At 50.7% G+C, this 27,184-nt stretch overlaps 3 protein-coding genes across 6 annotated transcripts; 1 reads left to right on the top strand and 2 right to left on the bottom strand.

The window, feature by feature from the left end:
* Positions 1–1,906: 1,906 nt before the first annotated feature.
* CLN3 (CLN3 lysosomal/endosomal transmembrane protein, battenin) lies at positions 1,907–15,108 on the bottom strand. Of its 2 annotated transcripts, XM_053557019.1 has the most exons (18): positions 14,703–15,108; positions 14,284–14,388; positions 13,847–14,026; positions 13,538–13,603; positions 13,304–13,382; positions 11,580–11,676; positions 9,926–9,997; positions 9,431–9,510; positions 9,194–9,279; positions 8,355–8,427; positions 8,124–8,267; positions 7,155–7,267; positions 6,592–6,638; positions 6,442–6,510; positions 6,292–6,347; positions 6,069–6,162; positions 2,364–2,504; positions 1,907–2,272 (listed from the first exon to the last, which is right to left on the bottom strand). In XM_053557019.1, exons 4-18 carry the CDS (start codon positions 13,581–13,583, stop codon positions 2,153–2,155), a joined length of 1,317 nt encoding a protein of 438 aa, XP_053412994.1. In that variant the 5' UTR covers positions 13,584–13,603; positions 13,847–14,026; positions 14,284–14,388; positions 14,703–15,108; the 3' UTR covers positions 1,907–2,152. The 2 variants fall into 2 exon arrangements, with proteins under 2 accessions (XP_053412994.1, XP_053412993.1); XM_053557018.1 differs by lacking the exons at positions 13,847–14,026; positions 14,284–14,388; positions 14,703–15,108 and having other exon boundaries at positions 13,538–13,806.
* A 353-nt stretch (positions 15,109–15,461) lies between these two features.
* On the top strand, positions 15,462–19,696 carry APOBR (apolipoprotein B receptor). 3 transcript variants are annotated; one of them, XM_053556976.1, is made up of 5 exons: positions 15,462–15,607; positions 15,926–17,665; positions 17,711–18,778; positions 18,867–19,126; positions 19,200–19,696. In XM_053556976.1, the coding sequence occupies exons 1-5, from the start codon at positions 15,551–15,553 to the stop codon at positions 19,267–19,269; spliced, it is 3,195 nt and encodes a 1,064-aa protein (XP_053412951.1). In that variant the 5' UTR covers positions 15,462–15,550; the 3' UTR covers positions 19,270–19,696. The 3 variants fall into 3 exon arrangements, with proteins under 3 accessions (XP_053412951.1, XP_053412950.1, XP_053412952.1); XM_053556977.1 differs by having other exon boundaries at positions 15,463–15,607; positions 15,926–17,602; XM_053556975.1 differs by having other exon boundaries at positions 15,926–18,778.
* A 522-nt stretch (positions 19,697–20,218) lies between these two features.
* Positions 20,219–25,973, bottom strand: IL27 (interleukin 27). The gene is made up of 5 exons (XM_053557035.1): positions 25,652–25,973; positions 23,226–23,386; positions 23,043–23,141; positions 21,716–21,874; positions 20,219–20,485 (listed from the first exon to the last, which is right to left on the bottom strand). Exons 1-5 carry the CDS (start codon positions 25,680–25,682, stop codon positions 20,234–20,236), a joined length of 702 nt encoding a protein of 233 aa, XP_053413010.1. The 5' UTR covers positions 25,683–25,973; the 3' UTR covers positions 20,219–20,233.
* Between the last annotated feature and the right edge of the window lie 1,211 nt (positions 25,974–27,184).

Raw genomic sequence — 27,184 nt, 5'->3', positions numbered from 1 at the left:
AAATAGAAAAACTGAGGCAAGAGGATCACGTGAGCCCTATTTGGAGGTTGCTGTGAGCTATGACACCATGGCACTCTACCCAGGGCGACAGCTTGAGACTCTGTCTCAAAAAAATATAAATAAATAGGGCAGCATCTGTAGCTCAGTTGGTAAGGTGCAGGCCACGTACAACAAGGCTGGCGGGTTCAAATCCCGCCCTGGCCAGCTAAAGCAATGACAACTGCAACAAAAAAATAGCCAGGGCTTGGTGCCTGTGGCTCAAGCAGCTAAGGCACCAGCCACATACACCTGAGCTGGCCAGTTCGAATCCAGCCCCCACGCCCGCCAAACAACAATGATGACTGCAACCAAAAAATAGCCGGGCAATGTGGCAGACGCCTGTAGTCCCAGCTACTTGGGAGGCTGAGGCAAGAGAATCACTAAGCCCAAGAGTTTGAGGTTGCTATGAAGTGTGATGCCACAGCATTCTACCCAGGGCAACATAGTGAGACTCTGTCTCAAAATAAATAAATAAATATAAATAAAATAACTAAATTTGGGCAGTGCCTGTGGCTCAAAGGAGTAGGGCGTTGGCCCCATATACTGGAGGTCGCGGGTTCAAACCCAGCCCTGGCTAAAAAAATAAAAAAAACCCTGCAAACCCCTCCCCCCCCAACTAAATTTATATTAAAAGTTAATTGCCGCCAGGCACGGTGGCTCATGACTGCAATTCTAAAACTCTGGGAGGCTGAAGTGGGTGGATTGCTTGAGCTCAGGAGTTTAAGACCAGCCTGAGCAAGAGTGAGACCCCATCTCTACTACAAATAGAAAAAATTAGCCAGGCACTGTGGTAAGTACCTGTAGTCTCAGCTATTTGGGAGAATGAGGCAGGAGGAAGAGGGTTTACTGTGAGCTATGTCATAGTACTCTACCTAGGGGACAGTGAGACTCTGTCTCAAAACAAAACAAAAATAAGTTGATTGCAGTCATGAAAAATATGAAGTAAATAAAAGTACTATTAAGTACAGATATGGCAAATGTGGTAGAGATGGTAACAGAAGTATGAAAAAGAAACTAAGCCAGCATTTGTTACTGTAAAAATATGTAACAATTTGTACATTTTTTTTTGGAGACAGCCTCTCACTTTGTTGCCTTCAGTAGAGGGCCATGGTGTCATAGCTCAGAGCAACAACCTTAAACTCTTGGGCTCAAGCAATCCTCTTGCCTTAGCCTCCTAAATAGCTGAGACTACAGGTGCCTGCCACAATGCCTGCCTATTTTTAGAGATGGGGTCTTGATTTTTCTCAGGCTAGTCTCAAACTCCAGGCTAGTCTTGAACTCATGAGCTCAAGGAATCCACCTATCTTAGCCTCAAACAGAGTGCTAGGATTATAGGCATTGAGCCACTGTGCCTGGCCAATTTGTACATTTTACCATTAGATAAACTATACCTAAAAAAAGGAGTATAAAAAATATTGGACTGTAGTTAATGATATTGTGCAGTAAAGTGTTTAGAGGGGAGTGTATTGAAGCTAGCTTCTTGCTTTAAAATGCATCACAAGAGTGTGATGGACTAATGAATAGATAGATTTGGATTGGGGTGGTGGCAATATGACAAAGTACTAGCAATCATTAACGCAGAACCCACATAATGGCAGACACAGGAGTATTCACTGAACAATTCTTTAACTTTCTGTCTGAAAATTTCATATTGAGGGGAAAATGTATAGATTGTCCCATGAGATGAGATGAAGGAATGAATGGATGAATAAATAAAGCCTCAAAGACAGAGCAGAAATCTGCTAAAATGTTTTCTTTATGCATATATATATATATAAATATATGTATATATTTACATTCCAAAGCAGGCTTCTGTTACTTTCATAATAAAAGAAATTGTTTTTGAGAATGAAAATGATACAAGAAGTCAATTGATAAAATAGGCATTTACTCAGTGGGCATGATGCCAGGAAGAAACTCCCCGAGACCAGCTTGGGAGTGGGAGATAATGGCTGCCACTGCTTACGGGAATCAGGTCTTAGTACTGCCCCACCCCCAGTCTGCAGGGAAGGCCGGGAGCAGAGGTCATGGATGGGCTGTGGGTGGACCTGGGTGTCTGACCTGCCCACCTGCCCACAGGCCAGCATTTCCTGCACCCTGAGCAGCCGGAGTGTCAGGAGAGATGGCAGAGGAAGTTGTGTAGAGGCAAGGCCAAGAGCCCCGACAGGGAGATCCCTAAGGTGTCGGAGATACAGGCAGCTTCCATGGCAAATTCCCGGTGTTCATCACTGGTCTGAGAGGACAGAAAGCAGGGGTAAGGCTTCACTCCCTGCCCTGGACCTTCCCAGAGAGGCCACCACAGCCCTCCCCTAGAGGGTACGGACCTCCAGGGCAATGTTGTGGAAGGTGTTTACGTAGGCTGCACCCCCCAGGAACCCCTCATACAGAATGATCAGGAAAACGAGGTAGATGCTGGGTAGAAAGCTGAACCACATGTCCGCCAGCAGGAAGGCCAGGTTGAAGCACTGTGGGCACAGATGGAGGAGAAGGCTGAGCCTGGAATATACTGGTGAAGGAGAAGGTGGACAGGCCTACAGAATTCCACTAGCCTGGCCTACCAGACCCTGAGATCTGGGCGGCCTTCCCCCATCCCATCCTCAGCACCCTGCACATCACAAGTCTCTGCCTCATTTGCCTTTGCTCCTGTCACTCCTAACACCACCATGACCACCACTACCCCTACCTCGAATCTGTTTCAGCATCATTCCCACTCCTAGAATCTCATTTCCTCCTGCCAAGGGAACCCTGAACAGAACACCCCCACCTCAGCCCTAATTTATCATAGCGAGACCAGTGGTTCTCAAATGGGGGCAATTTTGCTGCCCAAGGGATATTTAGCACTGTTTAGAGGCATTTTTGGTTGTCACAGCGTGGGAACAGGGTGCTACTGATATCTAGTGGGCAGAGGCTAGGGATGGTACTAACCCTACAACCCTCCACAACAAAGAATTATTAGAACCCAAATGTCAGGAGTGTGGAGACTTGAGAAACTGTGGCTTTAAAAAAAAAAAATTTTTTTTTAAAGATGGGGTCTCACTCTTGCTCAAGCTGGTCTTGAACTCCTGAACTAAGGCAATCTACCCATCTCGGCCTCACAGAGTGCTAGGATTACAGGCACGAGCCACCTCACCCAGCCACAAGAAACCATCGTTTAGATGTTCCCACTTCTTTTAGGAAGTGTCCTTGACAGCCACCCGAAGGGGCAGGCTCCTCTTCTGTGCCTAGTTGCTCAGGGGGTCTCACCATCCAGAATAAAAATAAATTCAAATGTTTCTGACAGTTAGAAACATGGGGGCCACTGCCTGGCAGGCAGGCTCTTTATGAAAGTAAGAATCACCTAGGACCTTGTTAGAAATGTATCACATTCATAATAGCCAGGACATGGAAACAGCCCAAGTGCCCATTGACCCATGAATGGATTAACAAATTGTGGTATATGTACACCATGGAATACTATGCAGCCACAAAAAGGAGACTTCACACACCCCCCTTTTTTTTTTGAGACTTCACATCTTTTATGTTTACCTGGATGGAACTGGAACATATTCTTCTTAGTAAAGTATCTCAAGAATGGAAAAAAAAGGGCGGCGCCTGTGGCTCAAAGGGGTAGGGCGCCAGTCCCATATGCCGGAGGTGGCAGGTTCAAGCCCAGCCCTGGCCGAAAACCACAAAAAAAAAAAAAAAAAAAGAATGGAAAAAAAAGTATCCAATGTACTCAATACTACTATGAAATCAATATATAACCACTTACACACTCACATGAATGGCAAAACATAACTATAGTCCAGAAAGTAGAAGGGAAGAGGAGAGAGAGGAGAGGGGAGGGGGGATATGGGAGGAAGGAGGGTATTCAGGGGGACCTCACCTAATGTGCATGATGCAATGGTACATTTCAAAACTATTAAGAAATGAGTATTGTGATGGATGTGTTACTTAGTTCAATGTAAGCATTTCGCATTGTATACTGAAGCAGTACCCCGAACCTCATAAATGCATCAATGTACAAAGTTATGATTTAACAAAAAACAATTAAAAAAAAAAAAAAAGAGGGGCAGCACCTGTGGCTCAAGGGAATAGGGCGCCGGCCCCATATTCTGGAGGTGGTGGGTTCAAACTAAGCCCTGGCCAAAAACTGCAAAAAAAGAAAAAAATGCAAGTCTTTCCCTTAAAGGTCCTAATTCAGTGAGTCTGAGGTAGGCTTAGAAATGTGCATTAAAAATCACACACCCTGGGCAGTGCTCGTGGCTCAGGGAAGGGCTCCAGCCCCATATACCAAGGATGGCGGGTTCAAACCTGACCTCAGCCAAACTGTAACAAAAAAATAGCCGGGTGTTGTGGCGGGCGCCTGTAGTTCCAGCTACTTGGGAGGCTGAGGCAAGAGAATCGCCTAAGCCCAGGAGTTGGAGGTTGCTGTGAGCTGTGATGCCACAGCACTCTACCAAGGGCGATAAAGTGAGACTCTGTCTCTTTAAAAAAAAAAAGCACACACCCTGGTAACACTATTGTGACAAGTGAAACACTCCCAAAATGTTCTCTGCTGCATTAGGCTAGGTGTTTTCTGTAATGGAAATAAATGAAGTAAGCCCTAACTCTACAAAACAGACTTGGTTAAAATCACAGCTAAGACTACAGTTAACAATAAGTTAATGGTGAGCTTTAAAAAAACTAAGAGCAGAATTGGAACATTCCTAACACAAATGATAAATGCTTGAGGTGATGATACTCTCATTATGCTAATTTGATCAATTCACATTATATACCTGTATGAAAACATTCTGTAATGTACCTATAATAATTTATTTTTTTTTTTGTAGAGACAGAGTCTTACTGTACCACCCTCAGGTAGAGTGCCGTGACATCACACGGCTCACAGCAACCTCTAACTCTTGGGCTTATGGGATTCTCTTGCCTCAGCCTCCCAAGCAGCTGGGACTACAGGTGTCCGCCACAGCGCCCGGCTAATTTTTTGTTGCAGTTTGGTCGGGGCTGGGTTTGAACCTGCCACCCTCGGCATATGGGGCTGGCGCCCTACTCACTGAGCCACAGGCGCCGCCCTGTACCTATAATAATTTAAATAAAAAATTACATAAGCTAAACACTTAAGCAGCATCTAGAAGAAGCTTGAGTTACAGATTGTCAATAATGACATTTTGGGACTTTGTTGGTACAAGCCCTGGGCTGGCAGTACTGCTTAGATAAATAAGCAAGAAGGGCAGAGGGCATTTACGGGCTTTTACAGCTTTTGCCTTAAGATTAAAGTGTAGTCGGTAGTTATTCTGTAACTTGTTATCATGGAATTGAGTTCTGAAGTTGTAAGAACAATGGTCTTGCCTCTAATAGTTGAAGGTTTATTTTAACAATTACCTGCAGGGGCTACGGACTTATAACCTTGAAACAATGGAAGCTGGTTATGTGAAACTTCTTTGTCAACACTTTTGTAGGGAAGGGTGTTTGTGCTGTGGACTACTGTTTTGCCATGGGTAGCAAACTTTGCTCACCAGCTGCGAGATTAATAACCCATTGACTAGAATGTCACTGATTCTATTATAATTAACCATGCAGAATAAAAAGAATTGTGCATTTTCTTACAGTTAGAAACATTATTTGAAAGGTTGGCACTCTGCATGGGGCACGTGCAAATAATCACGAAACAATGCTTCTGATTAAAACAGAACACAAAAATCTTACTCTTTCTTCTCCTCATCTCTACTTCTTATAGCTACCCGGAGAAATAGATGTTGGCTACACCTGATTTACAGAGAGGAAACTGAGGCTCAGAAAGGTTCAGAGAGTGCCCTAAGTTACACAGGTGCTGAGCACAGAAGCTAGAATTTGCACCCAGATTTGCTTGGCTCCTGAGGCTAAACTTTTTACTTGGAGCCCTATTGGCCTTTGGTTTCCCCATGCTTACAAATGGCAGTGTACAATGAATACTTCCCACTGAGGGAGGGAAGCAGCAGGGCCTGGAGAAGGTGGGAGCCAAAGTGGGAGGGGGTGAGGAATAGGGGTGAGGGGCAAGGGCTTGATACCTGCAGCACTGCCAGGGCCCAGATGTAACGGATGCGACAGCAGGAGAGGGAAGAGCGGGAGGCAAAGACACCAGCCTGGTACAGCATCTGGTACCTGAGGTGGGAGGCAGGGAATAGGAGGGACTTCCTTTGGGCACCTGCCCACTCTCCCCTCCCCCTAACCCCAGGTGCCTACTGGGCAGGGAAGCCCCCCGCCCCCAGCCCACTGCCCCACTCCTCCTACCAGCGGTACTGCTGAGCGTGATTCAGGGATATATTCCGGAAAAAGAGGAGCTCGAACTGCAGCAAAGACCAAATAGGGGGAGATGAACAAGGATATGTGGGTCCCAACCAGATTGCTCCCTCCACACCCCTCCCTGCACCCCTCACTCACAAGTCCCTGGTTGATGAAATATTCAGCAAAGTAAACCAGGACCAAGGGGACGACGTATTTGAGCAGGCTCTGGAAGAGTCAGAGGATGTAAGTGGAAGGTGGAGAGGTGGGCACCACCTGTAGGGGACACACCACAGCCACCTTCCAAACCTTGAACACAGTCCACCTTTCCTGAAGGGAGAGGCCCGAGCTGGAGCCTGCAGGGGAACAGGGAGAAAAGGGCAGATGAAGTTTTCACACTGAAAGGTTCAACGGAGGGGTGCTGGTGTGCCAGGATCAATCAGCCAACATAGCACTGGGAACGGACTAAATTGCCACTGGATTCTATACTTAAAAATGGTAAAAAAGGTAAACTTCTTGTTGTGTACATATTTTACCACAATTCAAAAAAACAAACAAACAAACTTAAACCAGGTAAGACCTCTTTACAGCTGTCCACCATCTGCCTACTCTGCCCAGCCTCACAGACCCGTCTGTTTCTAGAACATCTGAGCTTATTTCCACCTTCGAGCCTTACCACTTGCTGTTCCTTCAGTGACTGGAATACCTGGCACACAGCCAAGTAGTTGGCAAGTATTTCTTGAGCATGTAAACGCTTTTCCTGTAACCTGGACACCCACCCTCTTGGCCTCTTGACTATGTCCATTGTAGAGAGGAAAAACTTAAAATCCAGAGAGAAAACCTGACGCTCTCTGAGCGTCTGTGTCTCTTACCTGTCTTCAACTCTGGGGCCTCGGTGCCTATCAGGGGCTGCCGAGCTGCTGTCTCTGCCTCTTCTTCCCCTCCAGGGTCCTGGGGCTCAGGAGATGTGAGCAGCAAGAAATAGCTGGAGAAAGATGAAGACAAGGTCAAAGGGCCATTGTTGGGCTGGAAGGGACCCCAGAGACCCTCTTAGCCACTCTCCTCCACATCTGAATACTTCCAAAGATAGGAAGCTCACTTCCTCTAAGGCACCCACTCTGTGCTGGAGAGCTCAAATTGTGGAAAAATGCTTTTGTCTTTGGGGCTAAATTTCTGAATTTCTCTCCTTGTGGTTCCCACCCACGGCCCTTGTCTGACTGGGAGCTCACATCAGGAGAGTCAATTCTGTTTTCTTGTCATTTTAATTCTAATAATTGCTCCAGCTACCATCAATTGTATGTTCACTTTGTGCTAGGCCAGAATTTCCCAAATTCTAGCCACTTTATTCCACGCTTCATGTTATCTGCCATATCCACATTCCCCCCCCGTACATATTTTTTGCTTAACATTTCTTTTGAATTGGCTCACTTTTTCTACTTGGCCTTGTCCTAAGCAATAATATGTAAAGGCACAGGTTTGATTGACTAGTTCAAATTGTTTCCTCCTACACATAAAAATACACACAGAACTAACAAAACAAGTCCACTTTTGTCCTACTTCAAATCATCTTGGGAACCACACTGTGCTGAAAGCATCACACTCATCATCTCACAGGAAAGCGAGAAGAACTATTGGCACTTGAGATATGGGGAAACTGAGGGTCAGAGAGGTGAAGAGACTTGTCCAAATCCCCGCAACTAACAAGTGGCAGCTCTGGGACTCAAACCTAGAGCTACCAGAGTCCATCTCCTCACAGCAAGGTGGTAAGGATCTGAAGACAGGCATCATGATCAAGTTCTCTGGCCTCAAATCTCTCTTCCTCCCAGCTCAGGGCAGCTCACCTGGCCAGCAGCAGGATGGGAATACCCAGCATGGACAGCAGGGTGTGCCGGGGGGAGAGGCCAACCTGGGTGAGGCCCAGATAGGACAGTGCCCCCAGCAGCCCTGCGCCTCCAGTACCTGAGGACCACCAGGAGATCACAGCCCTGAGGAGGAGAATACAGGAACACTCAGGAAGACCCAAGCCAGCAGAGGGCCAGCCTCTCCCCTCAGTCCTCGCTCCAGCTGCTTACCTGGGATAGAAGGCAGTGAGTGAGAGGAAGGTGACCTCCCCCAGGCCTGAGGAGATGCTAGCCAAGACTACACCTGGGAGGAGGACAAGCACAGAGGTGGCCATACCTAGCCTTTCCTCAACAGCCCAATCCCCCAAGGTATTTGACCATGGCCTCCTCTGCATCAGCTCAGAGGAACTAAAACCAGAGCCCTTGGACAGGTTGGGTTCCAGATCTGAAGCAGAGCCAACGTCCTTCTCCTCATGTCGTCTCACAGAGAACAGTATTTCCATCTACTCAGTTAAAGGACCAGGGGAAAGAACTTACCCTTGACATCCCCCCAGCTATCATAGTCTTTTTTTTTTTTTTTTTTGAGACTGAGTTTTACTGTGTCGCCCTCGGTAGAATGCCATGGCTCACAGCAACCTTACTCTTGGGCTTAAGCAATTCTCTTACCTCAGCCTCCCAAGTAGCTGGGACTATAGGCACCTGCCACAATGCCCGGCTATTTTTGTTGATGTTGTTGCAGTTGTCATTGTTGTTTAGCAGGCCTGGGTCGGGTTCAAACCTGCCTGCCTCGATGTATGTGGCTGGCACCCTAACCACTGAGCTACATGCGCTGAGCCTATCACAGAGTCTTGGTAACTCTGTCTCCATCCAATCCACCCATTTCGTCCCATCTCCTTCACCACCTGCCCCTCTCAACTGCTCTCCTCTCTGATCTCCTACTTGTGACAGCCCTAGCAGGCTTCTGAGGGTTACAGAAATAACTGCTTTCCTGAGAAGCTGGAGAGACCAGCTCCCAGTATGTTCTGCTGTGTTCCTCTGGGCCCCCACCCGACACAGAATTGCACACTCACCACACAAGCTGGTCCCCACTGAATGAGAAAAGGCAACCAGGATGAAGCTCCCGGCAGCAGAAAGCCCACTCACGAGAACCCGAGGGCTGAGGTGAGAAAGGACAGGGAGGGAAAGGTCAGCCCCCACCCATGCCACCCTCCCACCCACCCCCAACCCCCTCCGCCTCCTCCTCTGCTCTCCAAGCCTCCCCACTCTCAGCCTCAACGTACCTTTCCTCCCCCCACCCCTACCCAGACCTGTAGGGCAGCAGATGTAGGCCAAGAGGAGCCACTAATTTGATGACGAAGGTGGGAAGGATGTCTGCCAGGAGCACCGCCTGGACAGGAGAACAGAGTGAGACCCCAGACATTTCCAGGGACAATCCTCCCAACTGAGTGGCTAAGGAGAGGCGGGAGCTGGCTGATTAGGCCTTCTCTAAACATAGGCTCTGAGTCAGGCAGATCTGAGTCAGATCAAGTTCCAGTTCTGCTGCTCCTTAGGCATCAAAGCATTTATAACCTCCGACTCTCAACTTCATCATCTGAAAAATGGGGATGACTGCAGTGCCTAGCTCACAGGATTGTTGTGTGGATCTAATGAGCTAATACATGCTTCACACAGAAAGGGCTCAGTAAATGGTGTTCTTAATTATTTTCATCATTTCATGATGGTGCCAGCTAGGTACTAAGGGGTCATGGGTGGGGTCTACAGACCAGAGGGCCTGGGTTGAGAGAGGACAGATGAGTACGTACAGCTGTGGAGACAGGGTTGCAGTCAAATCGAGATGAGCTATTGTGGGGGATGGGTGCTGGGCTTGGGTGCACCTGGTAGGAAAGGAGAAAGTCTTTCACCCAGGTAGACAAATAGCACGTTGCTCAAATCCCAGCTCTGCCTTAAGTTGAAGGACAGCTTTAGATCAGCACTGGTCTCTCAGGACCTCAACTTCTCTACATGCACAGTGGAGGGAGATTTCCATGTAAGTCTCAAACTCATGGCCCACAAGCCAAAACAGTCCTGGAAACAGACTGTGCTTAGGTAACCTATTTAAGAGCTTTCATATATAAATTTAGGTATCTAGAAAATCTGATTCTTGGCTGAGCACCCATAGCACAGAGGTTACAGTGCCAGTCACATACACCAGCACAGTGGTTACGGTGCCAGCCACATACACCGAGGCTGGTGGGTTCAAACCCTGCCCAGGGCAGCTAAACAACAATGACAACTGCAACAAAAAAAAGATGGGTGTTGCGGTGGGCACCTGTAGCCTCGGCTGCTGGAGGCTGAGACAAGAGAGTTGCTTAAGCCAGTGGTCCTCAACTTTCTGAATGCTGCGACCCTTTAATACAGTTCCTCATGTCGTGGTAACCCCCAACCATAAAATTATTTTCATTGCTACTTCATAAATGTAATTTTGCTACTGTTATGAATCGTAATGTAAATATCTGATATGCAGGATGTACTTAGGCGACCCCCGTGAAAGGGTCGTTCGACCCCTAAAAGGGTTGCGACCCACAGGTTGAGAACTGCTAGCTTAAGCCCAAGAGTTTGAGGTTGCTATGAGCTGTGACGCCATGGCACTCTACCGAGGGTGACACAGCGAGACTGTCTCACAAAAAAAAAAAAAAAGAAAGAAAGAAAAAAGAAAAGAAAATCTGATTATGGGCAAATTCACTGTTGGACCTAGAATATGACAGCTGCTCCCCTTGGATGAGACACGCCCCATGAACAAGTGGTTCTCAACCAAGGGCAATTTTACTTCCCCAAGGAACATTTGGCAATGTCTGGACACATTCTTCATTGTCACAACTGGCAGCCATGGGGTGTGCTACTGGCATCTAGCAGGTAGAAGCTAAGAATGCTGCTAAACATTCTACAATGCATAGGTAACAACAAAGTCTCAGCTATGGGCGGTGCCTGTGGCTCAAAGGGGTAGGGCACTGGCCCCATATGCCGGAGGTGGCAGGTTCAAACCCAGCCCCGGCCAGAAACTGCAAAAAAGAAAAAAGAAAAAAAAAAGGCTCAGCCAGCCCAAAATATCTATAAGACCTAGGTTAAGAAACCCTGCCATAGATCCTGGTCCCTTCCAGCCAACATCTGAGCTTGCAAACTGGTATCCATTTTTATCTCTTAAAGGCCATTCCTGCTCTGAGGGTCTGAGAGACTAGGAACTTTAACCCCCTTGTCCCATCCCTAGGCTACTCTATTCCATGAGCTTTTCTCTTTTTTTTGGCCAGGGCTGGGGTTGAACCAGCCACCTCCAGTATATGGGGCTGGCAGCCTACTCCTTTGAGCCACAGGTGCCGCCCTATTCCATGAGCTTTTCAAGGGGGCCTTGGCCCCAGGGTGTCTCTCATCTTCGCACAGGGCCTAACCAGGGTGGTGGCAGTGAGGGCGGGGGTCACTTACATGGCTCTGATTCCCAGGTGACCTTTCCTGGCTAAGGATGTCATGGGCAGCGCTTAGCATCACCACATAAGAGAAGTTGTTGCAAAGGCCCAGCAGCCTGGAAAGGGCAGGACAGATCTTAACTTCCTTCTAGGCTTTTAATCCATTGCAGTCTTTGCACCAACCCCCCCAACCCCCTTACCTGGGCCCTTCAATCAGCTCCCTTTTTATTTTCCTCTATCACCAGATCCCATCTTCATTCAGTGTTGGTGTCAGAAATAGAAGCTTTGGGATCACAAACTTGGGCTTGGTTCCAACCTCTGAGACCTCGTCCAGGAAGCTATCCTTGGTCATTGTCTCCTCTAAGTTCCTACTAGAATTCAGTTCCTGGGGCATTTCTCATCCACAGACGCACTGTGGTGCAGTAAAAAAATCCTGGGACTGAAACCCAAAGGACTATATTCAAGTCCCAAGTTTGCCACTTCTTATTTTAGTGGTCCTGGTCTACTTATATGTAAAATGGGTATACACATTCATCTCTTGATTACCGCACAGAACACTGCAGGGGTCAAAACAAGACCACACCAAAACCCTTAATGATCCACACAAAGGTTTTTGTTCACTTACTCTCATCTCTCAGAGTTACACTCAGACTAGAAGGAAACTGAGCCTAGTATCAGAGATTTCATAAGTGACCTTTCCCCAGGCCTACGAAGTGGTACTACAGTTCTCTTCCTTCCCATTTTACTGTTTAGAAAACTGAGGTTAAGCCACTCTTCCAAAGAACACACGAGAAGCCACTTCCAACCCAAACTGCCACCCAAGTCCTCCATGTTTAGGTTAATACTAGAAGTATTCCCCCAGACTCAGCATCTGAATGATTTGAGAAGATAGATAACTTTTTAAAAACATCTTTGTAGTGAAGCATTTATTTAAACATGCATCAGGAAAATATTGGATTTCTATTTGGAGTAGTGATTTAAAGTTTCCTTTTTAAAAATACGTGCATTGGCTCGGCGCCTGTAGCACAATGGTTACGGCAATGGCTACATACACGGAGGCTGGGGGGTTTGAGCCCAGCCCCAGGCCTGCTAAACAACAAACGACAACTGGAACAAAAAATAGCTGGACGTTGTGGGGGGGTGGGGGCCGGGCCTGTACAACCACCTACTTGGGAGGATGAGGCAAGAGAATCTCTTAAGCCCAAGAGTTTGAGGTTGCTGTGAGCTGTGACGCCACAGTGCTCTTACCGAGGGGACATAGTGAGACTCTGTCTCAAAAAAAAAAAAATCAAAATACGTGCATTAAAAAATTTAAGTCTGTAGCCGGGCGTTGTGGCAGGTGCCTGTAGTCCCAGCTACTCGGGAGGCTGAGGCAAGAGAATCGCTTAAGCCCAGGAGTTGGAGGTTGCTGTGAGCTGTGTGATGCCACGGCACTCTACCGAGGGCCGTAAAGTGAGACTCTGTCTCTACCAAAAAAAAAAAAAATTTAAGTCTGAATTGGTTGTAGGAAAATATGAAGTAAATAATCCTACAGGCTGTATGAGAATCTGGTTTAAGCCTGAATGAGGTAAGAAAAGGACTGAAGTTTGGCAAATGTATGTGCTACATCAGGGCAAAGCACTTGACTCCGTAAACATCTGTGGATTCAGCTTCGTTGTGCAGCTCAACTCTTTCTTCCCCGTTCCCTCCTATCACCTCCTTCTTCCCATCCCATTTTTACTTGCTGATCCTGAGGCCACTCACCAGAAGCCCACGGCGTTCTTCCAATGGGTGCCTTGACGGTCTAACAGAGGGGTCTGGGGCTCCGGGGCGGTGTCCTCCCCTGTGAGGACGAGAAGAGAGCATGATCCCCACCCCACTCTCAGGGGCACAACTGCTCCATGGGTGTCCGCGGGGGACCGAGCCAGCTTTTACTCCCCTCAGGTGGGTTGCGAGCCAGAGGAGGTCACTGCCGCGAAGTTGGGCCGCAATACTCACCCTCGGAATCTGAAAGGCGCCTCCGAGCGCCGGCACGTCCTCCCATGGCATCCAGTTCAGGTTACCCTAGAGTCCAAAGTTACAGAGTGTTCAAAGTTGGCTTCAACGCGACTGATGAGGGTCTGTGACAGGTAAGAAGGATCAACGCCCCACTGCTGGTCCCAGCTCCGGCTTTTCTGCCACACTCGCGCCCGCGGATCCATTAGGCGATCCCCAAGTTCCCTCTCTAGCCATCGCACCCCCTCCCACGCACCACCCGTTGGACTCTGGCCCCACCTCGTCTATAGCAGGGGGCACTGCGACCTGTACCTTTAAGAACCGCAGGTCATTCGATAACCAGGACTGGCGGGGAGTCGGATCACGTGACGGCACCCGCGCGTTCCCCATCACGTGCTCGTAGAGCCTCTCTACTTCCTTTCTCTGTCTTCTCCTTAGGCCGTCTCAGCTTCAAGGCATGAGGAAGGGGGATGCCAGGAGAGCCTTGGAACCCTTTGTTTTAAACGCGAGCGGGTGGGATTAGCAAGTAGCGCCATGACGTTAGATCAGGCTGTGACGGTATTCTGCCAGCACTAGTCATGGCTACAAGTGGCTTCATATACATTCGGCACTCCACGTGCCAGAAACAAATATGGCTACCTGTCTAATTCCGCTGTCTTCCCCGCACCCCCGCCCAGGACCGTCATTCTTACTCCAACCTGTTGCCCTTACAAATTATTTTAGAAATCTAAAATAAAGATAACACCCACCTGAAGAGGGTTCATGAATTACTGTTGGCGATATCCAAAACGTTAGAAGATCCCCTTTCCCACATTATCCCAGAACATAAAAATATCACGGAAGTAGTCCAACTCCTGGTTTTACATATGAGAAAACCGAGGTACTAACAACAAAAAAAGGAAAGTTATTGACATCATACAACGTTAGACGTAAAGATGACCTTAGAGACTCCTTTGGCAATAAGAAATAGAGGCAGGGAACCACTGCAAGATTCCCACCTCCATCAAGAGTGCTTAGATCAAATGATTCTAAGGGCTAAGATTCTCATTCTATGATCTCATTCAATTGCCCTAATTAGAAATTAACCTGAGCCTGGGATGAGAGGAGACGGGGAAGAGATGTAGGTCATGACCACGTCGCATAGCCCCAAATAAGGAGTCATACATACCCTTACTTTGGTACAACAGCATCTTGAATTCTCTTCATTGCGTTCTTCCCCTGCTAACGTCTGCTGTGGACTTCCAACAGTCTGTGCCCACCTCACCAGCTCTTTCTCACTAACAGGCCTTCAGACTGCTGTTTAAAATATACCCCCTCTATGTCACTCAACCAATGAAAAAATGGGTCCTACTAAAACCATGTAGGGCTCTAGAAATTCAATAGTGATTCATACACAGCCTTTGCCCTCAAGGAACTCACAGGAGGGTGGGAGGTAGATACAAATGACCACAATACAAAATTAACCAAGTTCTCTCTTGCAAGATTAATTATAGATGAGAGGATGGGCATTGGAGCCACCAATCAGACCCCTTTGTCCCTTGTGGAATCATTAATGACACTAAAATGAGAAGAATGAGCTCTTACTAACCCCCTGCTCACTCACTGTTTGTCCCCAGCAAAATAGGAACCACAAACCCCAGCTTCCTCTCACAAGAGTGGCTGCGGCTAGGGGGAGACGGAAATGGCTGAGGTGTGAATATAAGACCTGAGTCACTTGAGCTGCAGTTGCCACATGGCCCCTCCCCCATTTACCAATTCTGAGGTCTCCTGCTCCCACTTATTCCCACCTTCTGGCTTCTCCTCTGCCCTTCAACTGCAAATATGGCCTTGAGTCCTCTGTGTGATGCACACCTACTGCCCAGCCTGCAGTGGGCACTGGGGCAGTGGGCAGGGCCTGGGGTGGGGATCTGTCAGGGGAAACAGGCGAAGAGGAAGTGTCTTGGGTCCTGGGGAAGACTAGTTTGTCTTGGTAGGTGGGGTCATTGTCAGCTTTCCGGACACACAGAGACAGACAGGATGGATTTTCTCCGGCTATACCTTCCTGGGCTACATCAGGCCTTGAGGGGGGCACTGGTGAGAAGGGCTTTCACCCTATTCCCTGGGGTCTTGCTGCAGCCCCCCCCCACCTCACCTTCCCTCCTCCCTTTGAACCTCTCCCTTTTTTTGGTATCAGACAGGTTCCTAACCCAATCTGTTCTGGATTTCAATCCTTCCATCTCCATGAACACTACTACATGCCCCCAATCTAGGCCCTCCCTTACTTTCTCTGCAGATCCTGCTTTCCTTCTCCCAGACCCCAGAACCTGTCTTCCTTGTTCTGGCTCCTCAGGCCCAGGGCCCCCGGGGCAAGGGCTAGGCCTTCTCTTAATACCTCCCTGCCTTTTCTTCTAGGATTCCTTCAGCACCTTTGTCTCCTACCTCATAGGAGATGCAGTCCCTACTGTAGAGAAGGAGGCACATGCAGCTGAGGAACCAGGGGTGGGGGCTGCAGGAAGGCCAGGGAAGATTGTGGAGGAGGAAGCTCAGGAGGCCCTGGAAGGCCTTACAGGTGGCCAAAGTGAGGAGGATAGAAGGCTGGGAGGCCCTGGAGAGGGCGAAAGATGCCAAGGGGGAGGCTCAGCTACAGAACAGACCTGGGGCTGGGGAGACGGTAGCTTCCATGGGTCCCGAACAAATAGGCAAGACGCTGGGGCCTGGGAGTCAGCCAAAGTTTCCAGGTGTCAGGAGCCAACTGCCCCCTTGAAGTCCAGAAAGAAGTCTGAAGCAGGATCTGGGACTCGACAAGACAGAAACAGCCAAACCCAGGAGAGACAGGAGTCCGATGAGCAGGAAGTGAACAGAGGGGAATCGCTGAGAACCTGGGAACAGGAGAAGGAGGAGGAGGGGGAGGAGGAAGAGGTCAGGACAAGAGAGCCAGGGATGGCCAGAAGGGCGGAGTCAAAGTGGACCTGGAATGGGGAGCCTGAGGGGAAGGCTGCTGATGACGCACAAAAGGTGGCGGGGGACAGCAGGGAGACAGAGCAGGTAGTCAAGGAGGCAACTGAAGAGGAAACTGAGAGGTGTGGGGCTGGAGAGTTTGGAAGGGAAGGAGAGGTGGAAGCAGACGTGAGGGCTGGCCAAAGAACAAGGGCACAAGAGATACAGAGTCCAGGGGAAGAGTCTGAGGAGGTGTGGATGACCTCCTGCAGGGAGGAGGTTGACCTGCCAGGAGTCAGAGAGATACACTATGGGCCAGTCCCAGGAGAAAGGATCCCAGAGGCTACTGGGAGAGTCTGGGTCCTAGAGGAGGCCTCTAAGGGTAACCAGGAGGAGGCGGGTGAGAAGAGAGAGGCTGACATGAACCTTTTTCTCAAATATACCCAGGCCCTGGGCCCTGAGGCAGTGGAAAAGGCAACTGAGGGCCAGACTGCAGGGAGGGAGGCCGCAGGGGGCCAGGTGTTGGAGAAGGAGGCAAGGGATGGCTTGGAGGGCTCGATGGGTCAGTATGGGAAAGGAACTGAAGGGAGGCCAGACTTGGAGGTTAGGGCTGAACGGGCCAGTCTGGAGGAAGTGGGGCACACAGAGGAGACCCTGGAGGAGAAAGGGAGATGCTGGGTCACAGAGGCTGAACTCTCCCCAGACAAAGAGGCTGAAGATGATGTTGATTTGGAGAGAACCATAGAGGCCAGCTGTGAGGAGGAGTTGATGGGGCAGAGGAATGAGATGACCCAGATGAGTCCAGAAGCATCCAGGTTTGAGTGGGGTGACCTCAAACATAAGGTCACTGAAGGTCAGGAACCTGAGCAGATGGGAGGCATTGAGACCCCAACAAAGCAACCTGAGGAAGGACAGAGTAATAAGAAGGAGCTCTGGAGAGTTCCAGCCTTGAGCAAAGAGGAGACAGAAAGGAGCATGGAGGACTATTCCAGGCGCCTGGGGTGTGCAGAGCCTGAGGTCTTGCAGGGTTTCCCAGAAGCCTTGGAAAACCAGAGCAGGGATATGGAGAGAGGCCATACCCAGGAGGAAAAATCAGATGGTGAAGAGGAGGAGGGAGAGGCTGAAGGGGGAGAGAGGGAGGCTGAAGATGGGGTGGGGAAGGCTGAACAAGAGGAGGGGAAGGCTGAACAAGAGGAGAGGGAGGCTGAAGATGGGGTGGAGGAGGCTCAAGAGGAGGAGGAGGAGGAGGCTAAACAGGAGGTGGGGGAGGCTGAAGAGGGGAAGGGAGGGGCCCAAGTTAGGACAGAAGAGGCTGCAGGAGTCCAGGCACTGGAGGCAACCCCTGAGGCTCAAGGAGGCAGAGTGTCTGAACTACAAGAGGTCCTGGAGGCAGGTGGGGACAGGAAGAAAGCACAGGAAAGGGAGTATGAAACAGAGGGAGAGACCTTTGTAGTAGAGATCCAGGAGCTGAATAGCGGCTCCAGGCCAGAAGTGGACACAGGCCTGCCATTGGGAAAGTCAGACATCAGAGAAACCAAGCATGGGGAGTTAGAGGCTGCAGGGCCACAAGAGGCAGACAGACCATCCAGAAGAGGCTGGAGCCTGGAAGGGGTGGCTATGAGTCTCCAGGACATGGAGGACACACAGACAAGCACCTTGGCTGCTGAGATGGTGGAGGATAAGGCAGATCTGGATGTAAGGGCTGCTAGGGAACAGACAGCTTGGGAGAGGGAGTCTGGGAAAAGCTGGGACTCAGAAGGGAGAGGGGAGGCTATAGGGGCAGAGAAGAGGGATGGGCAGGATTTTGGCCTGGAGGGCTCAGCAGAGGAAGAGGTGGCTAGCAGAGATGGCCAAGCAGAGACTTTTGAGGCCAGAGAGGGAGAACCTAGGGGAGGGCAGGCAGAGGCTGGGGAATCTGTAGGGGCAGAAGGACACTGTAGGTTGGATCACCTGATCTCAGGCTCTGGGGGAGGAAGCACAGAGATCAGAGCCACAGTGGAGTCTCAGGGGCTCCTGGGAGAGCAGATGCTTTTGGAAAAAGAGGCTGGCGGGTGGCAAGCAGGAAAACAGAGGGAGGACAGTGAGGGGAAGCATGGGGACCACCACCTCAAGAGGGAGGCACAAAGGCCTTCTGATAAGGAGGAGATACAGATGGCTGGGGGACAGACAGCAGCTGAGATGGATCCAGAAGACCTGGGAAACATTGAGGACCAGGAGGAGCCAGTAAACCAGGACCCTGCAGAAGCTGTACTGGGACCATGTGGGGACACTGAGACCACAGAGGACATGGGGAGTGACAGAGGGGATTCTCACAGCAACTGGAGTGAGGTGAGGCCTCTGATGGGTGGGGTCCAGGGCAGAATGGGGCAGAATCTCAAAGCCAACCCCACAGTCCTCTGTATCCCCTTCCCGGCAGGCCCTGCTTCCTGGGTCCCGCCTGGATGTCTCTGTCCCCAGGAGCCGGGTGCTCCTCTCACGCAGCTCTTCACAGCGCCGCTCCCGGCCCTCTTTCCGTCGGACCCCTGCCCCTGAGCAGCAGGAGGAGCCTTCTAGCCCCCAGGAGGGGCTATCAACCCCTGAGCAGAGTCTGCTTCAGCTGGAGGAACCCCCTGAGCTAAGGCCTCTGAGCCCTGAAGGGACCCCGGTGCCAGTCAGAAGAAGGCCTCTGGGACAAGGGTAGGTATGGGGTGACTGGGCTGGGATGGAGGAGGAGGCTGCCAGGTTCCATGGGCCTATCTTTCACTTCCAGGTTTGGCCTTGCACACCCCGGCATGATGCAGGAACTGCAAGCCCGACTGGGTCAGCCAAAGCCCCAGTGACTGGGACTCAACACTCTGAGAACCAGGCCCTGAGTAGGGGGGCAGAGGCTCAGATGGACCTGCTCATCCCTCACTCCCTCTGCCAACCTAGATGCACCTCTGGGCCTCAGTTTCTTAGTATGTCATTCATGGAGTGGACAAAACCAGACATTTGTGAAGACCTTGAACTTAAGGAATCTGATTCTCCAATGCAGGCTGGTGGACCACCTACCCTACTGGGACCACTTCTAGGGTCCCTGCCCTGATTACCTCCCCAGCTTGTATCAGCTGTCCAGAGACCGAATAGAGAATCAAGAGGGATCAGAGACCAATCTGTCTGCAGCCTTCCCTCTCTGGCCCCCCTCCACAGCCTACCTCCAACCCAAGCCTCTCAGATCTGCGGAGGAGTAACAGACCTCTGAGTGTGAAGTCAGCCCAAGAGTAAGGTTTTAGGAGGACCTCAGGAGCACCACTGGGATCCAGGAGGCTACCCTTAGCTTCCAAAACAGTAGCTTAGCCTCAGAGCTCTGCTGGCTACTATGACAACCACTTAGCTGAACAGGCCAGAGTAGGGGAAGATGGATCAGGGACCCTAAAAAAACGTATGATCAGAGAAGGATCCAGGGTGTGCAGAGGCTTCCATCTCTGCTTGAGGTCATGCTGCCGTTTGGGTGTCAGGCAGCTCTTCCCTAAAAAGAAGCTAAGGCGGAGAGAGAGTGAGAGTGTTTTATTATGCACCTAATATGGTGCCCAGGCCACGAAACAATAAATAAACCATCATCTCCCTAAACAATAAATAAATATCCAAGAAATAAATAGTTGCCAAGGACTGGGGGACTTTAAGTTACTGGGTAGGGCCTGGGGCAGGGGGCTGGTAGGGCTCTGCCTTGTCTAAGGCACATGAGCTGCAAACTGTCCTGTTGGCCAAGACTAAAGTCTTTAAAGTCTTAAAGGGTGAGTGGTAGAGGGCTAAGAAGTCCCTCCTTCAGGGCTGGGGGCCAGGTGTTGGGAAGCGCAAGGCCTCAGCGAGGTGCCTGGCCTTGGACAGCAGCAGCAAGTCCCGCACAGTCCGAGATAAGACAAGCTCCAAGGAGCGCAGCAGCTGATAGGTGTAGAGCAGCCGGGGCCAGGACACCTGGGCTGGCACCTGTAGGGGGCTGCCTGGAGCCTCTGGGAGCAGCCCCTTCCTTTCCTCCTCCTCCTCCTCCTCAGGGACATTGAATCCTGCAGCCAGCACCTATGAGGAGAGATCCATGGGTAAGAGAGTTGCCAAGCTCAGAGTCTGAATGAATCCTTGTTTCTTACCTGTGCCCAACGGCTCACAGTGACATTAGTGACCATGAGGTCATGATTTCCCAGAACAGCCCCTAATTGACATCTTCCATGATGTCATAGTCTCATGTGTCCTACCTGATTTTTCAGTTCAAGAAAATGAAAGTCATGGAGCAAGATAATGCTCACAGAGCTGGGTCACTTCCTTGGAAGTGCCCTGGGGACTGGGGTTTAGGAAATGTCTCTCTGCTATTAAGGATTGTTTCAGGATCAGAAACGGACAGAGGAGTGACATGGCTAAGTTTCCATGCTGCTTGCATTTTCTATTCTCTTTTTATTAAGGGAAAAATTCCTGTTTCCCTTTAAGAGGTTTAGGAGGATCTGGGTGATGTCAGAAAGTTAGAGAGAAGGGAAGAAACTCCGCTATAGGGCCTGCTAATGCCGGATGTGGTCCTATGTCCTTCAGAGCTGTTCTTTCATTTATGATCAACCCCCAGGCTGGGTGTGGTAGCTCACATCTATAATCCCAATGCTTTGGGAGGTCAATGCAGGAGCATCACTTAAGCCCAAGAGTTGAAGACCAGCCTGGGAAACATAGCAAGACCTTCTCTCTACAAAAAAAAATAAGAAAGACATGGGTGGCGCCTGTGGCTCAAAGTGGTAGGGCGCTGGTCCCATATGCTGAAGGTGGCAGGTTCAAACCCAGCCCCGGCCAAAACCTACAAAAAAAAAAAAAAAAATAAGAAAGACATTTAGCTGGGTGTGGTGGCATGTGCCTGTAGTCCCAGCTACTTGGGAGGCTCAGGTGGGAGGTGATCCCTGAGCCTGGAAATTTGAAGTTGGAGTGAGCTATGATCATGCCATTGCACTCCAGCCTGTACAACAGAGTGAAACTCTGTTTCTGAAAAAGAAAGGAAAAAAGACTAATCCTGGGGAGAAGACAGAGATTGGAGATCACAGGGGTAGCTCCAGGGCTCCAGGACCTGTGCAGTTGTTCACACATGCACACTATCACCCAGACACACTGTTATGCACATTCACACATACTCATTCTCACATGCATGCTCAGAGTATCTGGAGCAGCTCCCACCAGACTTCTGAGCCTGTGGGAAGTGGGGTGTTTTTAAAAGGAGGCCAATGAGCCTCAAACCTGTGTGTTGGCCCCTGGGATGGAGGAGGGTGGTGGGCATGCTACCTGGAACCGGAGATGCCGTTGCAGGTCCCGGAGGTCCAGCTGTATAGCCCATAGACGCATCCTTTCTGAGCTGGTCCAGCCTCCTTGGCTCCCCAGTGCCCCTAGCAGGGTATGGAAGGGCCCAAGCACCGTGGAGAGGAAGCAGAGTCGTTCTGGGTCCTATTGAATGGGAGGGAAAAGGTCAGGAAAGGCCCATGGGCCAAGGATGACATGTCAAACACAAGCCCCTCTCTGTCTGGGTCTCATTCCCATTCCATAATTCCCACCTCTGTCTATCTCATTTCTCTTCTTACCCACTGTGCCACTGCCATCCCCATCCCCTCCTGTGTTCTTTTTAATTAATTGATTTTTTTTTAATTGAACAGAGTCTCATTTTGTCACCCTCCATAGAGTGCTGTAAGGTCACAGCTCACAGCAAGCTCAAACTCTTGGGCTTAAGCAAGTAGCTTAAGCCTCCCAAGTAGCTTGGGCCTCCCAAGTAGCTGGGACTGTAGGCACCCCCCACAACACCTAACTATTTTTTGGTTGCAGTTGTCATTGTTGTTTAGCTGGCCCGGGCTGGGGTCAAACCCACCATGGCTGGTGCCCTACTCACTGAGCTATGAGCACCAAGCCAATATTTTTTATTTTTTGAGACAGAGTCTCAAGCTGTCACCCTGGGCAGAGTGCCATGGTGTCATAGCTCACAGCAACCTCATGCTCTTGGGCTCAAGCGATCCTCTTGCCTCAGTTTTTCTATTTTTAGTAGAGACAGGGTCTCACTTTTTGCTCAGGCTGGTCTCAAACTCATGAGGTTAAGCAGTCCGCCCGCCTCAGCCCCCCAGAGTACTAGGATTACTGGCATGAGCCAATGTTCCCAGCCCCTTCCTGTGTTCTTATCACCCCCATTTCTACTGCCCTTGATCTCTGCCCACCTCCTCTTCCAGCACCTGCCCCCCAACCCCATGCAGCCTACCCACCCACTGCTGCTGCTACCGCACTCTCCATCTGAGCCCCATCCCATCCCCTTCTCCACCATTCCATGCTATCTCCTGCTCACCTGTTTTCATCCCATTTTCACCCTCGTTCCCATTCCTAATCCCAGCTCCACCATTCTCCCCATTTTTCTGTCTCATCCCCAATCCATCCCCAGCCCCATCCCTTTCCCATGCCCAGCTTAACCCTCAACCTCTTCCTAACCCCACTTCCTTATCCCAGCTCCATCTTTACGTTAGCAACACACTCCATCCAGATGCTATGCCCAACCTTCTTCAGCTCAATCCCCAACTTCATGTCCATATGTCCCAGCCTGGCAGCTCCCGCCCCACACTGCACCACCCCCACTCACGGAGAGGCTGCGCCAGGCCTGGAAGGTCAGGGAGACATTGGGAAGCTGCTCTCCCAGGGGCAGGAGGTCCAGGTTCACTCCTGGAAGGTGAGATTGAGCCTGTGGGGCAAGTTCTGTTAGTGGAGGTCAAAGGGGACTGCAACTGTGCCCACGCCCAGAGCCAGCTGCATTAGGGAAACTCACAAAGAGGTGGGCATGGCTTTGAACCTCAGAAAGCAGCTTCCTGGCAAGGTGCAGGCTGACCGTGAACTCCCTCTGCAGCTCCTGCAGGCTCAGAGGGGACCTTGGGAATCCCCAGACACCAGCATGCACCAGGAGCAAAGACAGCAGCAATAGGCTGAGCCCTAAACAAATGGGGATGAGGTGGATAAGACAAAGAGAGAACTTGAGAACTCAGAAGAAGGGATGTGCCTCTTCCGAGCCCATACTATTCGTCAGCACTGAGCAGGCAGGTTCACAGGCATTCTCCCACTGCCCCCTCAAAACCATCATGGGGCCACCAGGTGGCATCTCTGCACAGAGTGCCCACCTCTGCGAGCAGACTGGAGGCTGGATATTGACACCGGCCCCCACTAACTCCCTCAGCTAAGTAAGTGCCTTTTTCAGTGAAACCTGCACAACTGGACATGGTAGCTCAATGTTATATTCTCCCCACTTTGCAGATAAGGAAAACAAGGCTCAATAAGGTTGATTTGCTCAAGATCAGATAGTCAGAGGGTGGGGGATCTAGAACTGGATTCTAGTTCTTTCCAAATGCAGAGCCATGTACTTTCCCCAGGGAACGCTGAACAGGCAGCCACCTGCCCAAGGATTAGGCACACCCTGTTCTGTTAAGGATTCCTTAGGCTCAGCCAGGCGGCTCTGATGGCTCGAAATGGCCCTTAGGGCTCCAGTGGTGGGCTGGCAATGCCACGGGCTCTATCCCAGAGAGTCAGAAGAACAGGTTGGTCCAGCCTCCACCAAGGCAGGGGGGTCACTGTGCAATGGAACCTGTCCAAGGCAAATCTAAAAGTGTGAAAGAGGGAGGGATGGGGAGGATACCAGGAAGGGGAGAAGGGCCTAGAATGGGAGGCAGAAGCACTGCTTCTCATTCTGGTCTTCCCTGTGCCTCAGGCTCCCATTTCTTTTCTTTCTTTTTTTTTTTTTGGTTGTAGCCATCATTGTTATTGGCTGGCCCAGGCTGGATTCGAACCCTCCAGCTCAGGTGTATGTGGCTGGTGCCTTGGCCGCTTGAGCCACAGGTGCCCAGCCTCAGGCTCCCATTTCTTAAATGAGAGAGCCAGAATAGCTGATTTCTGAGGGTGCTTCCTGCCCTGTGTTTTCCTGAAAAGATGAAAGAAGGGCAATGGGGTGGGAACTCAGGGGAGAGGGCAGTGTTCAGCAGTTTCTCCCTCAGGGAGAGGAAATCCAGCCATCAGAAGAATTATGCAATTCTCCTTGAAACACAAACCAAAACTGGCCCTAAGTCCATCCCTGCTCTTTTGCTGTCCATTCTCAATTTCTAACCCCTGAGCTCTGCTCTTGCAACATCTCCTCAATAAAGGTTATAGGAGCCTCTAGGGGAGTGGTTCTCAACCTTCCTAATGCCGCAACCCTTTAAGACAGTTCCTGTGGGTCGCAACCCACAAGTTGAGGACCGCTGCTCTAGGGACATCCATTTCCCTTATGGATTTACAGGGGTGATGGGAAATGCCTAAGACCTTTAGCATTCAGCTTCCCTAGCTTGGGCCACTCTGACCCTCGGACATCCTGGAGACTTAAGGCAGAGTAAGGTTTTTCCTAGCTCTACGTTGGAGACAGAGTGGGTACTCCTAGGTCCTGGTGGATAGTGCCCACCCAGCATTGAGCTGAGCCATCTCATACCTATCCCGCCTTCCTGCCTGAGCTCTGGAGCCCTCAGGCCTTTCTCCCTACCCTCTGTGGCCAGTCCTAGGTCCTTGGAACTGGCCTTTAAAGGTTCTGTCTTCATCCTGTAGCTGTTAGCTCCTACCTGGCCATGTTACCTGTGCCTCTGCCTACAACTCTGATTCTAGCCCCTGAGTTATTCAGTCACCAACTGCAGATTGGTCCTCCTTCCAAGATGAGCACCCATGACCCTGTTATGCTGTTGACCTTCAGCATAACTTGGAGGCCTCATGACCCTCAGGCCAGCATGACCCTCCCATAACTTGGGAGGCCTCAGTGCACCCCGCATGCCAGCTCTTCCCGCTGCTCTTCCTCTAGCTGACCCCAGTCCTCTGTCTTAGCCAAGCTATCTGGCCCCTGTTCATTCACTCCAAACTTCATTTATCTGCCTACCCCTGGTTCCGGTCAAGCCGCTTATCCAACTCTCGTCATTCATGCTGGCCAAGGTTTCTCATCCTCTGCCCAGTCCTGGTCAAACCACCACCTATCCCTTCCCCACCTCACCTCCCCATTCGTGGCAGTCAAATTGTCCCATCCTCTGCCCAGCCCTGGGTCCAACTGCTACCCCATTGCCCCAGGACCCTCCCCCACCAGGCATTGCCCTCCTCTAGCTGACCCCAGCCCTCGGTCCCCATCCACAGTGGCCAAGCTTACCCATCCTCTGCCAGTCTCAACCAAGTCCCCACCCTCTGCCTCGAACTTACGCCAGCCAAGATCGCCTGCCGTCTGGCCCATGTCGGGGCCCAGCCTCTTTGGCCAGCCATCTCCTGGGTCGGGGGGGTCTTATACTGGGGGCTGCACCCAGTTTCACTTTCCGTCCTGCTTGTACTTTCAGCTTTGTATTCACTCAGTCTTCCCTCCTCACCACCCCTTGCTAAAATGGGGAAATGTAATTTCCCTTCCCAGAGGGGGTGGGAGTTATGGTGGGGGGTGACGGGAAGCTAGAGTTTCGGTCAATCCAAGCTCCAGAGATACTGCTAAGCTCCTGGGTCCAGCCCTCTCTCAATTCCCCCGCTCTTGGGTAAGTCACGGGCTCTATTCACTGGGAGATCCCAGAGACTCAAACCCCCTCCTGCTCCTTGCCCTGCCATCATCATCCTAGGGCCATTACTAGCCCACTGTCTTTCAAAAGATGGATGGCCAGGTAAGGGGATTGCCCACCAAAGGGGACTTGGGATTTTGAATCACTCCTATTCTCTCCTTGTTTACCATATAGCTGAGGGAAGGGCATGAGGGAAGGCAGAGCTCAATGTGTGGCTCAATGAATGAATCCGGGTACCAAGCAGACACTCAGTCTCATGCTGCCTGGACTGGGATTGAAGCTCAGTTCATAACTATGGTCAGGGTAGGATAAGACCAGGTCTGAGGCCATGTTTGGAACCAGGGTTAGGACTACATCCAGGGCCAAGGGCTCAGTCTTTGGCCAGAGTCAGATGTGGGATTAGAGCAGAGTCTATAACCAGAGGCTGGACTCATTCTAGGGTGGAACTCAGAGCCTAGTCTTGGGCAAATGTCCTGGCTCTATGTTTAGGGTCAGAGATATCAATGATCTAGGGCTGTGCTTGTGGTGTCAGGGTTGGGCTCAGAGCTCTGTTCAGGTCTGGAGCAACATTCAGTCTACAGCTGTGGCTGCGACTCAACTGAGGGCTCAAGCTCAGACTGGGATAGGATCTTGGTCAATGACTAGGATCAAGGTTCATCTAGTGGCCAGACTGAGGTTGTATGAGGTCAGGATCAAGACAAAGCCAGGACCCACAATAATCTTGGTGTTTCTGCTCTGTAGAGACCACTGTCAGGGCGGGTGGCTGCAACCATAGAGCTCCCTTTCAGCCCAGCCCTGCCCTCAGCCCTGCCCTGGATTTCCCATCTTGAGTGAGAGGATGGGGTTTCTTGGTCTTCCCCAAGGCCCACTGCTGCCACTTTCCTTTTGGGACCTGTGGGGTTTCCCAGTTGGGTCCCTGCTGTGAGATAGAAACCAAGGGGGCTTCCCCTGCTTGCTCCCTGCCTCCTCAGCATCCCTTCCCTGGGCTCTGCTCACCAGTGCTACTAAGACCAACTACCAGGGAAGTACCAGTATCTGCCCTGGAGCAGCCCTGCAGGGCAGCTGTGGGAGGACAGGGAAGCAGGGCTGGAGCCCCCAGAGGAGCTGCACAGTGCTCCCCGGCAGTGTCCCCCAGTGGTGGCAGCTCACTAGGGTGGAGGGTCTCACACATCTGAGACTGATGGTGAGAACGTAG

This window comes from Nycticebus coucang, chromosome 12 (genome assembly GCF_027406575.1).
Source record: "Nycticebus coucang isolate mNycCou1 chromosome 12, mNycCou1.pri, whole genome shotgun sequence".
In the NCBI taxonomy this organism is placed as follows: domain Eukaryota; kingdom Metazoa; phylum Chordata; class Mammalia; order Primates; family Lorisidae; genus Nycticebus; species Nycticebus coucang.
The sequence above is the reverse complement of the archived record's forward strand: the minus strand, read 5'-3'. Positions and strand labels throughout refer to the sequence as shown.